This window comes from Sus scrofa, chromosome Y (assembly GCF_000003025.6).
Source record: "Sus scrofa isolate TJ Tabasco breed Duroc chromosome Y, Sscrofa11.1, whole genome shotgun sequence".
Lineage (NCBI taxonomy): Eukaryota > Metazoa > Chordata > Mammalia > Artiodactyla > Suidae > Sus > Sus scrofa.
The window spans coordinates 21,301,305-21,319,851 of NC_010462.3; the positions used below are offsets into that span (position 1 = coordinate 21,301,305).

At 42.0% G+C, this 18,547-nt stretch overlaps 1 protein-coding gene across 1 annotated transcript; it reads left to right on the forward strand.

The window, feature by feature from the left end:
* LOC110257954 (heat shock transcription factor, Y-linked-like) lies at positions 442 to 2,073 on the forward strand. The gene is made up of 2 exons (XM_021080971.1): positions 442 to 954; positions 1,378 to 2,073. Exons 1-2 carry the CDS (start codon positions 442 to 444, stop codon positions 2,071 to 2,073), a joined length of 1,209 nt encoding a protein of 402 aa, XP_020936630.1.

The following is an 18,547-nucleotide window of genomic DNA, read 5'->3' on the forward strand; positions in this document are numbered from 1 at the left end:
TTGCCGTTTTTTATTTTTTTCCTCCATTTACAAGGCCTTATATAACAGGCACAAGTGCATATGTGCACAAGAGAGAAATTGCGTTTACTTCAGGGATGAAATGGATTTATTTATTTATGTGATTTTTTTATTAAAAAGATTCCATTGGAATGGGATCTCATTTGCTGACCTCATTTTTTTTTTCTCTTTGGGTTACTGTTTAAGTACAGAGCTCGTATTTTATATTAACTGGGCTAATTTCATAGAGAAGTAAACCCTGACTGAAGGTGATGCTCAGATTGCTAGGAGACTAGTGTCTTGTGATGTCACAGCTACTCAGGCTGGCAACCATTGTGATGGATTGGATAGTTTATCTGTGAGGCTTACCAAAGCAGCATTTAAAACTGCAGAGTCCAAAAGCCATGCAGGTGAGAAAAGTAGCTGAAGAGAAATTTATCTGAGATGGCACATGCTCCTTCAGAAATTCAAGGTGTGTCTCCTAAAGATGCACCAACTGGTTCAGAATCCTCCATTACATCTCCATGGTGTGATAACTCAATCACTGGGGACTTGGACTTGAAGTCTCAGATTGAAGAAAAAGCTTTCCAGGCTTTGTCTGAGGGCTCCCTGATGAAAGAGCCATGCCACACATTGTGTGCCTCTGAACCAGATGGAGATAATGATTTTCTTCCTCTGCCCTTTCCCAGAAAACTTTGGGAAATTGTTGAAAGTGATCGATTTAAGTCCATTTGGTGGGATGAAAATGGAACCTCGATCGTGATTAATGAAGAATGCTTCAAGAAAGAAGTTCTGGGGAGAAAGGCTCCCTTCAGAATTTTTGAAACTGAGAGTATGAAAAGCTTAGTTCGACAGCTTAACCTTTATGGATTTACTAAATTGCAAAGGAATTTTCAAAGACCTGCCTCACTAGCCAACATTCTGGCAGAAGATAATGAAGTCTCTGCTTGGAACAAGGTATTATGAAATGTCCAGTTACTATTTACAGAGGGACATCTGCAAATATGTTCATACATATAGGGTCATAGTAGACCTTGAAAGTGGGATGAAGTACTGCTACGCTTTTAAGTTGAAGGCCACTTGGTCATAAAATATTTGGGGTGATAGAGAAATTTCCTAGCCACCTGGAGCCTTCTCGATGAACCTCACCCAATACAAGCCCCTGAACCTCATACTGTTACTGTAAATGCACCAGGCATTTTTATTTAAGGACCATAATTGCCTGTTCCCACTACATAAATTTTTGAAAATGTTAGTAATAGATGAGTATTATTTCCTGACATTAACTCTGTGTGATGAAACAAGTCAGATTTTTATGGATTCTTTGTCCTCGTATCTTTGTTTAAAAGGTCACTAAATACCTTTCTCTTTTGGTTTTAGCTGCAGTTCTACCATAATCCAAATTTTAAACGAGGCTGTCCCCATCTGTTGGTGAGGATGAAAAGAAGAGTCAGGATGAAAAGTGCTTCTCCAGTATCGGCTTCTCTACTTCAAGGTTGCAGCAAGAAGCGCTCTAGAACAGGGGGTGATGTGGATAACCATAATTCTGATGTGGCTGCAGAAACTCGTGGAGAAGATGCAATTTCAACCTCTACAAATCTAAATGTGCCTTTAATAAGATGGCCTTCTATGAGCCAGAGAATTTCTAATACAACTACCCCAACTAGAAGCGGTCTTTCTTCTCCATCATCACCATCAGTCAGGCCACCAGGACAAATTGCCATGGCTCAACATGCTATTTTTAATCAGTTGACCACGTTTCACATGCACTCACAAAGCAGCTACTCTCCAGCAAGTGGCCACATCGTGAATTTCATTACAACTACCACTTCCATTTCTCAGTACCGTCGTATTTCTAACTTCTCAAGTGGTTATTTTGGACCGAGGGTGGAGCCTTCTCCTTTGCCAACCAGATACCAGAATATATCACCAACTGAGGGCCCTGTGTCTAACCCCCAAGCAGCAGCCCATCCATGGTTCCCAATGCCAATGGCCACTGACACATCTGCTGCCTTGCTTTCAAGGCCAAATCCTCAGTCCTCTTCCGTATCTGAACATCACCCTAATTACCACTGACCTATCAAAGGACTATAGGTTATGCAGGAGAGTGAAGATGAACATTTATGCTGGCAAATGTCACCAAATTCCTGCAATTTTGTTATTTCAGCAATAAACTTGTATGTTCATCCTCATAGCTTCATCTTCTTTTTTTTCTTATTCACCTGGATCTCTTTTTTTAATTTTTCAAGTTCTTTTTTTCTTTTTCTTTTTTTTTTTTTTTATTTTCGCACTCTACAGCAAGTGGGTCAGGTTATCCTTACATGATATATTACAATTACATTTTTTTATTTTGGACACAGTTAAGAGTAAAAGGATGCTGCATTTATTTTTCTAAAATGATTTTTCCATCATAGCTGGTTTACTGTGTTCGATCACTTTCATACTGTGCCGCAAAGTGGCCCAGTCCCACACCCACCCACCCAAGACCCACACCCACACACATACATATCCTTTGTTTCACATTATGCTGCATCAAAAGTGACTAGAGATAGTTCCCATTGATATACAGCATGAACTCATTGCATACCCACTCAACATGTAATAGTTTGCATTTTCAACCCCCGAATCCCAGTCCATCACAATCCTGCACCCTCCCCCTTGGCAACCAAAACCCTGTTCTCCAAATCCATGGGTGTCTTTCCTGTGGAATGTTTCAGTTGTGCCATATATCACATTCCACACATAAGTGATGTCATATTGTGCTTGCCTTCCTCCTTCTGGCTTACTTCACCTAGTAGGATAGTCTCTAGTTCCAGCCGTGTTGCTGCAAATGGCATTATTCTGTTCTTTTCTTACGGCTGAGTGGTGTTGCATTGTGTATATATACAACATCCCTTAATCCATTCTTTCCAACGGTCATTTAGGTTATTTCCATGTCTTGGCTCTTGGGAATAGTGCTGCAATGGGCGCACATGCACATGTAACTATTTAATGGAAAGTTTTTTTTTTTCTTTCCCCAGGTCTGCCCAGAGTGGGATTGCTGGGTGTCATGTAGTTCTATATTTAGTTTTCTGAAGTATTTCCATAGTGGTTTCCATAGTGGTTGTAACAATTTACATTCCTCCAACAGCGTAAGAGAGTTTTCTTTTCTCCATACCCTCTCTAGCTTTTTCTCATGTATGGACTTGTTAATGATGGCCATTCTGCCCGGTGTGAAGTGAAACCTCATAGTAGTGTAGATTTGCATTTCTCTAATAAACAGTGATGTTGAGAATTTCTTTATGTGCTTGTTGGCCCTCTGTATATTCTCTTTGGAGAAATGTCTATGCAGGTCTCTTTCCCATGTTTCCACTGAGTAATTGGCTGTTTTGTTGCTGAGGTGTATAGGTTGTTGTAGATTTTAGAGATTGCGACCTTATTAGTTGCATCATCTGAAATAATTGTCTCCCATTGCAGGTTGTCCTTTTGTCGTTTTAATTGTTTTCAATGGCAGATTATTTTGCCGTTTTTTAATATTTGAAATGTTTGATAATTAGAGAGGAGTATTTGACATGTCCCCTAGCTGTAACTGTTTCAAAAAGGAAAATGGAACTAAGGAAATAGAGAATAGCTGTCAAGAGATTTCTGAAATACTCCAGGTTGTATTGAATGGGGGTCTCAATTATGATGGTGTGGAGAAAGGGGCAAATAAAAGTCAATTTGGAAAGGGAAAATACATAGTATTTACTTAGTGGTTTCTCAGCGACATTATAGCCTATCTGTTACTTCAAATTGAACCTGGATATTAGTTGACAAGATTGTCTTCATTGCAAAGAAAAAATAAATCAATAAATTCCATTGAGTTCCCATGATGGCAAAGAGGTTAACACACCTAACTAGTGTCCATGAGGAAGCAGCTTCACCCTCTGCCCTCGCTCTGTGGTTTAAAGCCCCAGTGTTGCTATGAGCTGTGATGTGAGTTAAAGATGTGGCTCAGTCTCAGCATTGCTATGGTGGATGTAGGCCAGCAGACAGAGCTCTGCTTTGACGCTGACTGGGATCACCCATGTGCCACAGGGGTGGCCCTAAAAAGACAAAAAAAAAAAAAGGTAAACAATTACTTAAAAAGTACATTTCACACTCCAAACGATAGCATATCTTAGCTTATCCAGGAAACATGACCATAATTTTCACCATAACTGCCACAACAATGTCCACATGACATCATCAGATTGCATCACGGTCACCACAGGTTGGTAGTTCATCAGTGAACCATTTACAGAAAAAGAAAAGAAGAAGAAGAAAAATGGGGGTGTCATTTTCTCTCTAAAATCCTCAAACTGTTCTAGGTTATTTTTGCCTTTATCTCCACCCCTTTATATGTCCCGATTCACACGTAGAGTTTGCTTTCTTGTTTTACACAGAGACAGCCTTAAATACAAATGCTGGCCTTTAACACCAAACCTCAGCCAGGTGAACAGGTCCCTTGAAGATATAGAATCTCTTTGACTTAGCAGCTTCTTATGTTTCTCTTTTACTGTCTTTCTGGAGTACATTCAGAAGAATTATTTTCAATCATACAAAGAGGCACCTCAGAACCATCCTTGGAGTAGAAAGGACCCCACTTTGTCTTATAAAGCAATGTGCCACTGTTGCAGAGGGGAAAAGGAGGAGGGGCAGATGCCAAAGGAATCTCCCTGCTCACCCGTGCACAGGCTTTCAGAGGGCAGGGTGCCCCTGGTGCAGGCTACAGGTGGCAAGAAGCCACTTGCTCGTGCTACAGCAGCCTGGGCACTTCTTGTGCTAGATATAGGTGTCCAGATCCTTCTGGTGGGGGCTATGGGCATCAGGTGGGTAAGTGAGATGTGGTGTCTCTTGAGTGATCTATAGGCAGCAGGGACAAACCAAAGCAGTCATCTCAGAAACCACAGGGACTCAAGGCCTGCCACCAGTAGAGGTGTGAGATCAGGTCCAATCTCTGACCACAGTCACCTCAGAGGTGGGGCACTACAACTGAGCCCCACCCAGTATTGGTATCAACACCCTGGGCATATAACCGCCCTGCAACTGTCAGTGCCAAATGCTCTGACAGTTGCAGGGAAGAAGCACCCAGAAGGTTGAACACTGTCCTTTGCCAAGACCCTGTAACTAGGAGCAGTGGTGCACCACCTCCTGTGTGGGCTAAGAGGGACACGCTGCTTCTTATAAGGGTCCTCAGTTGGGGGGCAAACCACCATGGTTATCTCCCACTCCAGAGGTGTGAATTGCCTGCTACCACTAGGGGTCTAGGAACAGGCACCCTTGTGACCCTAAGCACCTCAGAGGGCACCTCAGAAGAGGTCATTGTGACCAAACACTACCTGTTTCTGCTCCAAGTTCTCTGAGAACGCACAAACCATGCCACTGTCACTGCCACTGCCACTACCAAATGCTCTGGGCACCTCATGATTCTGCAAAAAGCTCATTATCACTCCCAAGGCTTTGAAACAAGGAGTAGCCTGTGCCACCTCCCTGCATGTACTTGCTGCTGCTAAGACCCCAGGAAGAAGGCACTGACTACCAGCCCTACCCACTGCCTCCCTCTCCCTGGAAATACACTCTGCACCCTCGGGATAATGGCCTGCTCACTCCCAAGATTGAGCCAGCAAGAATACAATCCTCCATGCCCCAAATAAATGGTAACACCCCATAAAATACAAAGGGTTGCTCTTGCCTAGAAGTAACCCTCCAAGACTAGAGTTTGACTTCCCCAAACTCACAGAAAAAGAAAATCATAGACACGGTGAAGAAGCCCAGGAACAATTCCCACGTAAGGTACAGGAGATTTCATGTGAAGCAGAAACAATGCAACAGACCTCTGTAGGCCAAAAGATACTGAGTTCAAAAAGGGTAGAGTGAATATATACTGAAGGAATGAAGGCTGAATATCAGGGATTTACGAGCACATTACAAACAGTCATGTCGATTACTTTCGAGAGGAATGAGGAAATTTAGGGGAAAATAGGGAAAAATTAGAAAAGTCTTTTGCAGATAGCCAAACTGGGCTAAAGGCACTAAAGGGCAGAGTGAAGAGTGCAGAGGAATGAATTAGTGACATGGAAGATAGCATAATGGAAATCACCCAATCAGGACAGCAGGCAGAAAACTACATGAAAACACATGAAAGCAACATAAGAGATCTATGGGGTAGCATAACAGGGGTCCATCTATGCATTACAGCAATTCAAGAAGCAGAAGAAAAAGAAAAGTGGATTGGAAATATATTGGAAGAAATTATATCTCAAAATTTTCCCAAACTAAAGGAAACAGGTATCAAAATACAGTAATCACAGAAGGCACAAAACAGGCTGAACACAAATATGCCCACACCTAGACCTACTATAATGGAAATGGCCAAAGATAAAGAGAGGATTCTAAAGGCAGCAAGAGAAATACAATGCCTTAAATATAAGAGAACCCCCAAATCATCTAATTCCTCTACAGAAACACTACAGGCCTGAAGAAATTGGAAAGCTATATACAAAGTTCCAAAACGAAAAACTCTGTAGCCTAGAATACTCTTCCCAGCAAGACTATCATTTATTTATTTATTCATTTATTTATTTATACATTTATTTATGTTTTATTCATTTATTGAGTATCATTTGAACTGGAAATGGAAACAGAATTTCTCTGGCAAAAAAAGCTAAAAGAGTACATCCATACTAAACCCATTCTAAAAAAATACTGAAATGGCTAGAAGAAGAAGAAGAAGAAGGAGAAAGAGGAGGAAGAGGAGGAGAAAAAGAAGGAGAAAAAGAAATAAGACAGAAGATATACAGATTGGAAAGCAGCCACTTAAATAAGCCAGCATACATCACCAACACATACAAACAAACAAAAATCTACTCAAAAAGTGATGAGAAACACAAGGAACAACAAAAGGACAAACTCGAAGATCTTAAAGAAGAAATTCAAAAGCATAGAATGTAGGTAAGGAAGTATGAAAATATAGACACCTATTTTTAAATATCGTGTTGCAGCCTGTATGACTACCAGGCTAAAGCAAGCAGATATAGGAAGTGGTTAACTTAGTTGAAAAACAGGAAAACCACAAATCTAAGCAAATATTACATTCATGAAAACTAAAAAGAAATATATCCAAGCATATAATAAATGGAAATCATCAAAAAAAAAAAAAAGAAAAAGAAAAAAAAGAACCAAGGTAATACACCAAATCAACTGAAAAGCAAGGTTTAACATGGGAATAAATACATGTTTCTCAATAATTACCTTAAGGGTCAAGGGACTGAGTACTCTGATCAATAGACACAGAGCAGCAGATTGGATCAAAAAGCAAAAATATACAACCTGCTGTCTGCAAGAGACTCCCTTTAGAGCAAAGAACACATATAGACTGAAAGTGAGAGAATGGGACATGATATTTCAATGGTCAAGACAGGAAAGCAGGAGTTGTGATACACATAGTAGAAAAACTAGACATTGAAACAAACAAAGGCCATAGAGAAAGATAAAGAAGGACGCAATTTTAGAGAGCCCAGATGGTGAGAGAGTAGGGGATTTGTTCACCTCTCCCACAGATGCAACAAAAAATACACATCTACATGTAAAATGACTCACACAGAACAGCAACTGAACGCTGGCAGAAGAACTGAAACCTCCAAAAATGGGAAGAATCTCTTGACACAACTGCATAAAGCAACAGAAAAGAGGAGAGAGAGAGAAAAGGGGCATCAGGACTGGACTAGCACTCCTGAGAGGGAGCTGTGAAGGAGAAAGGGAACCCACACCCTGGAAACTCACCGAACCTGCGGAAAGATCAGCTGAGTCCAAGGGATCTCCAAGATGCCACGAAAAGTGTATCAGCAGGTCAGAGGACTGAGAGGCAGTGTGAGAGCCACACAGATCATCAGAACCGCTGTCACAGGTCCCAAAGACTGAGACGCTGTGGTGGGGACTGGGTGCCAAGCCCTAAGCTTTGGAGGTGAGTCCCTGGGAGCAGGCTGGGATTGGTGGTGTGGAGACAGCATAAGAGATGAGGAAGTGGTGCCCCAGGGGTGAAGGGTTGCAAAGTGCTAAGGGCTGGGGACTGGAAAGCCACAAGAGAGGGAACCCAGGAGAAGGTCTGGGCCTGCAGGAGAGACATTGCACCATTGTTGGGGAGGGGAGAGCAGGATGTGTGGGCCACCAGAGAATACGCCTTGCTCCACAGCATTTTCACTTGCACAACAGCTAGTAGAGCACAGAGGGCATTCCCAGCACATCCCCCTCTTCCACCACGGGCATGCCCGGGGAGAAGCCACATTCCTTCTGCAGTGGACTGGGCCCACTACCCATGGGAAGGCAACCACCTCCTTGGTGGTCCACCCACAGGAAGTGCCCACTGCCCTGGTGCACCCCAGCAACCTCCTCCCCAAATCAGGAAGTTCACCACCACAGCAGCAGGAACAGGCCAGCCCTGCCCACCCTTGGGAAGGGCTCTGCTGACACAGCGTGAGAGAGCCAGCACCGCCACCCTCAGGAAGCCCCCTACTGCTGTTGACCACTAGGGCAAGACGCTCCCGGCCATGGGGAGTGAACGTCCTCCAAGGCATGCACCGGCCAGCCCTCCCCACCCTTGGGAAGCCCTCCACTGCTGGAGAGAACCACAGGCAGCTGCCCCTGGCTGCAGGAAGGGCACCAACAATGGGACGTACACCACACTAGGAGAGACATTGCACCATTGTTGGGAGTAGTGCACTTCCACCATGACAGGCACTGGCCAGCCCTGCATGCCCTCAGGAAGCCCTCCAATCTTGTGGCACAACCCATCAAGCCCTACCTGGCTTCAAGAAGTGCACTGCCAAGGCAGAACACTCTGGCCAGCCCCACCCAGCCTACAGAAGCTCCCCACCAGAGCAGCACAACCTAGCCACACTGACTGCCCACAGGAAGCACCTAGCCATGGCGGTGAGACCTAGCCAGCCATGCATGCCCTCAGGAAGAGCCCAACCACCACCATGTGCCCTGGACTGTGCCAAACTACACTTTGGCTTCCCCAAATTCACACTAAAAGGAAAACACAAGCAAGATGAGGAAGCTCAGCAAACATTCCCAGTTTATGCAACAGGAGAATTCACCTAAAACCTTCAACACTCAAACAGTCTGACAGACTTTGAGTTCAAACGACACAGAGTGACCATACGAAAGAGATTCAGAGAAGATAAGCACTGTAACTCAGACTCCATCAGAAAAGAAATAGAAAACATAAGGAGGAGCCAAGAAAATCTAGAAAATTCATTTGCAGACCAACAATGTGAGCTAAGGGCAGTAAGGGCTGGAAGGAATAATGCTGGGGAACGTATTAGTGATGTGAAAGATAGAACAATGCAAATCACCCAAACAGGACAGCAGACAGAAAACCAAATGAAAAAACCCTGAAAGCAATATAAGAGACCTATGGGATAACATAAAGTGGGCCAATCTGTGCATAGTAGGAATTCCAGAAGGAGAAGTAAAAGAAAAGATTATTGAAAACGTATTGGAAGAACTTATGTCTGGAATTATGCCCAGCCATGCGAAGTGCCCCACTGCCCTGACATGCCCTGGGAAACTCCTCACCACATTGGGAAATGCACCACGACCACAGTGGAAACTGGTCAGCCCTGCCTACCCTTGGGAAGTGCCCTGCCACCATGGGGCAACTCGGCCAGCCCTGTCCACCCTTGGGAAGTGCTCCACTGATACAGGTTGCCCCAGAAAGCCCCAGCTAGCCATGGGAAATGCACCTCCACCTCCGTGGGCACCTGCCAGCCCCACCCACACTGGGGAAGCTCTCTCCACTGCAGAGCGAGCTGGCCAGCACTGCCCACACTCAGGAAGCATCCCACTGCCATGGAGCACCAGGGCAAGCCCCGCCCATGTGCAGGGAGGGCAACTCCAATATGGCAAGCCCTGGCCAGGCCCACCAGCCATTGGGAAGTACCCACCTTCCATGGGGCAACCAGGCCAGGACTGCCCCCCTTTGGGAAGTGCTCTGCTGAATGGCATGCCCCAGCAATCCCCAGGCACATGTGGGAAGTTCACCTCCACCATGGTGCACACCTGCCAGGCCCATCCACCCTCAGGAAGGTCCCTCTGCCATGGAGTGAACTGCCTAGTTCAGCCCACATTCAGGAAGCAACTTTGTGCCACAGAGCAAGGAGGCCAGCCCCTCCCACCCTTGGCAAATGATGAGCTGAGCACACTGAAAAGCACCGCATGCCCACAGGAGGCACTCTGCTGCCACTGAGCACCAGGGAAAGCCCTGCCCAACTGCAGGGCTGTGCCTCAACCACATCCCATACCACTCAGCCCCACCTGACCTCAGGAAGGGCCCCACCACTGCAGAGCACCCCAGCAAGCACATCCTGGCTGCAAGAAGTGAATGACCACAATGGTGCACAAAGGCCAACCATGCCTGGCCATGGGAAGAACCTAGGCTCAGCAGTGTGACCCAGCAAACCATGCATGCCCTGCTGAAGTGCTACACTACCACGGTGCAGCCTGGATTGTGCCAAAGTACACTCTGGCTTCCCCAAATTCACAGAAAATGGAAAACACAAGCAAGATGAAGAAGCTCAGAAAACATGCCCAGTTTATGCAATGGGTAAATTCACCTAAAATCTTCAAGACTGAAGCAGTCTGACAGACTTGGAGTTCAAAAGGGAGACAGTGAAAATACCGAAGGAATGAAGACAAGATATGAACAGGAATGCAGACGCCCTCAGAATGCTACTAGAAAACATAAGGAGGAGCCAAGCAAAACCAAAAAATTCATTTGCAGAGATACGAACAGAGCTAAGGGCAGTAAGGACCAGAATGATTAACACAGAGGAATGAATTAGGGATGTGGAAGATAGAACAATGGCAATCAGCCAAACAGGAGAGCAGAAGGAAAACCAAATGGAAAAAGATGAAAGCCATATGAGACTTACGGTATAATAGAAAGTGGGCCAATCTTTGCGTAGTAGGAATTCCAGAAGGAGAAGAAAAAGGAGGGGGTTGAAAGCATAGTTCAAGAAATTACCCCTGGAAGCTTTCCAAATCTAAAGGATTCTGACTTCAAGGAACAAGAAGCACAGAAGGCCCCAACAACTTGAACCCAAATAGAACCACACCAAGACATATAATAACAATGGCAAAAATTAAAGATAAAGAGAGGATTCTAAAGGCAGAGAGAGATAAGCAAAATGTCAATTAAAAGCGAACCCCCATAAGGCTATCAGCTGATTTCTTCACAGAAACTCTACAGGCCAGGAGGGAATGGCAAGAGATATTTATAGAACTGAAAGGAAAAAAATATATGCATCATGGAATACTCTATCCAGCAAGAATACCATTTAAAATAGAAGGGGAAATAAAGTATTTTTCCAATGAACTTAAGCTGAAAGATTACTGCAATACAAAAAACACTTGTGTAAATTAAAAAAAAAAATTGGGGGAAATGATGAGGAATGAAACTGCAATTAGAGGGCAATCAAACTATCAGGCTAAAGCACACAGTGATAGGATGGGGTAAACATACTTAAAAAATAGGGCAACCACAAATAAAAATGGAAAATTACATTGAACAAAAATGAAAAGAGAAGGTACTCAGGCATAAAATAAATGGAGACCATCCAACCAAAAAAAAAAAAAGAGAAAGAAAGAATGAAGAATAATAGAATCATCTGGACTAAGAGTTTTAAAGTGGCAATAAATAAACATCTATCGATCATCAGATAAAATGCCAATGGACAGAGCACTCCAATGAAAGGACACAGAGTGGCTGATGGGATAAAAGAGCAAAACCCCTCAATATGCCACATACAGGAAACTCACATTAGGACAGAGGACACATATAGAGTGAGGGGAGCGCAAAAGATATTTCATGCCAGTGGACAAGAGAGGAAAGCAGGAGTTGCAATACTCACATCAGATAAAAGAGACGTTTAAACAAAGGCCGTAAAGAAAGACAAAGGAGGACACTATTTAATAGTTAAAGGCTCTGTTCGAGAAGAGGATGTTATAAACAGCAACATGTATGCCCCAAATATAGAAGCACCCAGATACCTGAAAGAAACATTAACAGATATGAAAGGAAAAACTGATGGGACTACAATCTCAGTAGGAGACTTTAACACCCCACTCACATCAATGGACCAAGCTTCTAGACAGAAAATCCATAAGGCAACAGAGATCCTAGAGGACACAATGGAAAACATAGACTTAATCGACATTTTCAGGACATTACACCCAAAAAAATCAGAATACACGTTCTCCTATGTGTGTAAGTAATAATCTAAAGAATTGATCACATATTGGGGCATGAAGCTAAGCCCAACAAATACAAGCGTATAGAAGTTATTGCAAGTATCTTCACTGACCACAGTGCATGAAACTAGAAATCAACCAGAACGAAGGAAATGAGAAAAAAACCTACTACATGGAGAAAAAACAACATGCTATGAAAAAACCAATGGGTCAATGAGGAAATCAAGGAGAAAAGTAAAAGTTACCTGGAGACAAATGAAAATGAAGACACAACCACTCAAATTCTATTGGATGCCACCAAAGCAGTGCTCAGAAGAAAGTTCATTCTTATACAGGTCTTCCTCTTGCAAAAAGGAAAAGGCTCAAATCGACAACTTAACCCACCACCTAAGTGAATCAGAAAAAGAAGAATCAACAAAAAATCAAGTCAGCAGAAGGAAGGAAATCATAAAGATGAAAGAGTAATCAATAAATCAAAGAAACAATACACAAAATCAACCAAACCAAGAGCTGGTTCTTTAAAAGGTAAACAACATTGACACACCTCTGGCTAGGCTCACCAGGAAGAGGAGAGAAAAAGACTCAAATAAACAAAATAAGGAATGAATAAAGAGATATCATCATGGATACTACAGAAAAAGAAAAAACCATATGAGAAAGCTACCAACAATTATGTGCCAACAAATTTGACAATGTAGATGAAATGGACAATGTTCTGGAGTCTTTCAGCCTGAAAAATCAGAATCAAGAAGAAATAGATCAACTGAATATACGGATCCCTAGAAATGAAGTTAACTGTGTCAAAAACAAAACAAAACAAAACAAAAAACTACCTACAAATAAAAGTCAAGGACCAGACGGCTTCACAGGCGAAATCTAACAAACATACACACGGGAAATGATGCCCACCCTCCTTAAGTTTTTATCAAAATGTGGAATAAGAAGGAACCATCCCAAAAACATTCTAGGATGCTAGCATTCCCCTAATTCCAAATCCAGACAAACATACCACCAAAGGAGAAAACTATAGGCCAATATCATTGATGAATATAGATGCAAAAACTCTCAACAAAATTTCAGCCATCCCAAACCAACTACATATCAAAAAGTTCATACACCACCACCAGGTGGGAGTCATTCCATGTTCAAAAAGATGGCTCAACCTGGGTACATCAATCAACATCATACACCACATTAAAAATAGAAACATCAAAAACCATATGATGGTCTCAAAAGATTCAGAAAAATCATGTGACAGAGTCCCAAATCCATTCACAATAGAAAACTCTCACCAAACTGGATAGAGGGACCATTCCTGAACACATTCAAAGCCATATATAACACACTCTCAGTAAATATTGTACTCAAAAGAAAAAAGCTGAAATCCTTCCCACTAAAATCTGGAACAAGACAGCTCTTCAACATATTATTGAAAGACCTAGCCACAGCAATCAGACAAACAAAAGTAATTAAGGGTCTACAAATAAGAAGAGAAGAGGTGTAAAACGGTCATGCTATGCAGATGTCATGATACTACATTTTGAAAATTCCAAATAGTCAACCTCAAAACTGTTTGAATGGATCCACAATGTCAGAAGAGTAGGAGGATATAAGACTCACCTTCAGAAATCAGTTGCATTTCTGTATACTAAAGAAGAAACTTAGGAATGGCATAAAAAAATACTACACCTTTAAAAATGGCATGGTAAAAATCAAATACCTGGGAATAAACCTGACCTAGGAGGTAAAGGACTTATAGATTGACAACTATAAAACATTAATGAAGGAAATTAAAGAAAACGTAGAGAAATGGAAAGATATTCCACGCCCCTGAATGGGAAAAATTAATGCTGTTAAAATGGCCATTCTACCCAAAGCAATCTACAGATTCAATGCAATCCAAACCAAATTACCCACGACATTTTTCACAGAAAGAAAGCAAACAATCCAAAAATGTACATGGAACAAAATAGATCCAGCATTCCCAAAGCAATCCTGAGAGAAAAAAGAAAAAAACAAACAAACAAACAAAAAAAAAAAAACAAATAAGCAGGAGGCAAAACGGTGAAATGTTCCGACACCTTAAGCCATCTTACAAAGATGCAGTCATCAAGAAAGTGTGGTAATGGTAACAAAACAGCGAGACAGAACAATGGAACACAATGGAGAACACAGAAAGAAACCCAGACGCCTTTGGACAAATAAGCATTGACCAGAAAAGAATCATACGCAATGACCAAGGGGATTTTGTCTCAGGTTTGCAAGGAGGGTTGAAAATACACAAAGCAGAGGACATCACACAGTACACGAACATATGAAAACTAAAAACCCACATGATCCTCTCAATAGATGCAGCAACAGCATTCCACAAAGTCCAACATCCACTCACGATCAAACCTCTTACCAAAGTGGGGATCTGAGAAATATATCTTAACACAACAAAAGCCATTTAGGACAAACCCACAGCAAACTTAATACTCAAAGGAAAAGAGCTGAAAGCCTATCCAATAAACACTGATACAAGAGAAGAAGGCCCATTCTGGCCACTTTTATGCATCATAATATTGGAAACACTAGGCACAGCAATTAGACAAACAAAAAAGTCAAAGGCATCCAAATTGGAAGAGAAGAGGCAAAATATTCCCTACATGCAGATGACATGACACAATGTATAGAAAATCCTAAGGAGGCCACACCAAAACTACTCAAACTGACCCACAAATTTGGCAAAGTAGCAGGATACAAAATTGACACTCAGATTTTGGTTGCACTTGATTGCACTCAAAATAAGTAAGAAAATTAAAAAAATAAAAAATAGAATATTTTGAAAATTGCACCCCCAAAATTTAAAGACCTAGAAATAAGCTTGACCAAGGAGCTGAAAGATTAATAAGCTGAACCATAAAACTTAAAGAAATTAAAGAGGATTCAAATAAAGGGACAGATATCCCATGATCCCTGTTTGGAAGAACTAATATTATTAAAAAAGCAATAGTATGGAATAAAATCTAGAGATTCAATGACATCGCTAACAGAAGACCCCTGTTATTTTAACAGAACGAGGACAAACAATCCAAAAATTTATATGGAACCATAAAAGACCCAGATACGCAATGGAACACTAAGGGGAAAATAAAGTACGAAGAATAACTCTCCCAGACATCAGGCAATTTTTCTGAGCCACAGTAGTCAAGACACTGTGCTACTGGTACCAAAACAGACATACAGTCCAATGGGACAACGTAGAGAACCCTGGAATAAACTCACAACCCTGCATTCAATTAATCTTTGACAAAGGAGGCAAGAATATAAAATGGGAATAAGACAGTCTTTTCAGAAAGGGATGCTGATAAAACAGGACAGCTGCTGGTAAGTCAATGAAACTGAAATACACCCTCACACCATATACAAAAGTAAACTCAAAATCACTTAAAAATGTAAACATAAGTTAGGACACCTCAAATGACTAGAAGAGAAGAGAGGCAAAACATACTCTGACATCAACAATAAAAATGATTTTTTCTCAACATCAGTCTCCAAAGGCAACAGAAGTAAAAGCAAAAATAAAGAAAGGACTCAATCAAATTGACAGGCTTTTGCACAGCAAAGGGAACAATGAAAAAAGACAACCATTGGAATGAGAGAAAATATAGTTTCAAATGATGCCACTGAAGGGGCTTAATCTCTAAAATAAATGACTTATAAAACTCAACAGCAAAAAACCTAGCAGCCAGTTGAAGAATGGGCAAAAGACCTTAAAAGATATTTATCCAAAGGATACCTGCAGATGGCTGACAGGCACATGAATAAATGCTCAACCTCACTAATTTTTAGAGAAATGCAACTCAAAATTACTGTGAAGTACCACCTCACACCTGTCAGAATGGCCATCATTAGCAAGTCAATAAATTAAAAGTTCTGGAGAGGGTGTGGAGAAAAGTGAGCCCAGCTGCACTGTTAGTTGGAAAGTAAATTGGGACAACCACTACAACCACTATGCAGATCAGTATGGTTGTGCATTAGAAAACTAAATATAGAACTACCCTATGCCCCAACGATACCATCTTGGGCATATATCCAGATAACTCTTTCCTTGAAAGATATACATGGACTGGAAAGTTCATTTCAGCACTATTCACAATATGCAAGACATAGAAACAACCTAAATTCCATTGACAGAAGGGTACATTAAAAAGATATGGTACATATTCACAGTGGAAAACTAGAGTTCATGAGAACAAAATAATGCCATTTGCAACAACATGGATGGAGCTAGAGATGCATATACTAAGTGAAGTACATCAGAAAGGAAGAGACAAATGCCATAAGACAGCACAGATCTGGAAATGAATAAATGGCACCAATGAAACATTCTAGAGGAAAGAAATGCATGCACTTGGAGAATAAGACAGTCAAGGGGGAGGGGCGAGGAGTGGGACAGACTTGAAGTCTGGGGTTAAGAAGTGCAAACTTTTGCATTTGGAGTGGATAAGTAATGAGATTCTGCTGTTTAGCACAGGGAACTCTATCTAGTCAGGGGCGATGGAACATGATGGAGGTAATGTGAGAATAATAGTTTGGGGGGGTGTGATTGTGTGTGTGTCGGTGTGTGTGTGTGTGTGAGAGAGAGAGAGAGAGAGAAGAAGAAATAAAGAGGGACAGACTTGGTCCCTTTGCTCTACAGGAGAAAACTGGCAGAATGCTGGAAACCAGTGATAATAGGAAAAATAACAATCATGAAAAATTAATATAAAGCAAAATCTCTGCAAACAAAATCTCAGGTCTCACAGCAGTGGGTTCAATCTAGAGGCGTTGTGTTAACCAAAGCGCATGGGCCCTGGACATAGATGGAATACAGCAGTTAGTGCATTACTGCCTCTAACCAGAGAGAGGCAAAACTGTGGATTGCTTAGGGTGGCTGGCCCTGCCATATATGGTTCCAAATTATGCCCTGAGAGTCAAGCAATACATAGGGCTCCAAAGGGAAGGCAAAGTGACCCCCTTCAAAGGAATAGGGACCTCCAGTGGGATGTTCAGACTCTAAAGGCCGAGCTGAAGAGAGTGACAGCATGGGGACTTCCCAGTGTGGATAAATTCTTAACTCCCTGCAATCACAGAGGTCAGGGAAGGCACCAGGAGTCCTGAGCCAAAGCTGGGACCAGATTAGAGACCAGGGGCTAACCTTTCACCATAACTCGACTCAGGGAACCTGGCATGTCCTTCTGCCTGTGGGATGCTTGCAAGCTCCACCTGCACAACACAGAGATGCAGTCACCCCTCATCATCCACAGGCTTTGCTAGAGTCAAAGGACATCACCTGATCCTTTGGAGAAAATTTAACAAGATATGAGGGCCTATTGAAATACACTCCCTACTTTACCCTACTGGTGGCCTAAGCCTGTTTCCAGCAGTCAAAATTGGGGACTTATCCCATCAGTGTATAGAGACCATAAGACACACCTACTCCACAGGTCCAAACTTTAAGGACAAAGATAAGAATAAGGGGTATACAATGACCTGGGGGGGGAAGAGGCAGGCTAGGACCTGGGATCTTTGTTGTGCTGCTTGCCTCTTGAACAATGTCTCCTTGAACAAAGAAATAAAAAGAAGCAGTAAGGGACTACAGATAACTGCATGCATGGGCAGTTGGGAAAAAGACGAATGAGAAGATTCATAAAGACAAATAAAATAAAATGAAATAAAAATTAAAATAAAAAACATAATAAAATAAAATAAAATAAATAAAATAAAATAAAATAAAATAAAATAAAATAATAAAATAAAATAAAAAAGTAACCCTCCAGCAAAATCGGGGTGTCAGGTGCAAAAACAGTTTATGTGGCATACATAGTGGACAATACCACTGAGGAAGTGCAGAGAAAATCTAAACCACCCCACTGACCCAAACCTTACACCAAATTTACCCTTATCCCACCAGAGAAGAAATAAGCTTGCCCCACACCAAGGAGCAACAAAAAGAACTTGTTACATTATTAGTTTCCTACTTCTCCTGAAGGGCTCAATAAAGCCTTCCCTGAACTTCTGTTGCCTCACTTCTCATCAGCTTCTATTTACCAGGAAGCCAAGAACCCTGGTCGGTGTGAAGTACATGTTTAGTGGGCTATACGACTGGCTCTCCTAGTCTCCATCATGGTTAAACTGAATCACGTACAAGCCAGAATGACTTCCCCAGATGTCCATATGTGAAAATTTCTTCGGTCTAATATAATCTGCATTTCTGTGTAGCCAATCCAGAAAACAATCTATACTCTTTGGAAACAATGAATGCAAACCAAAA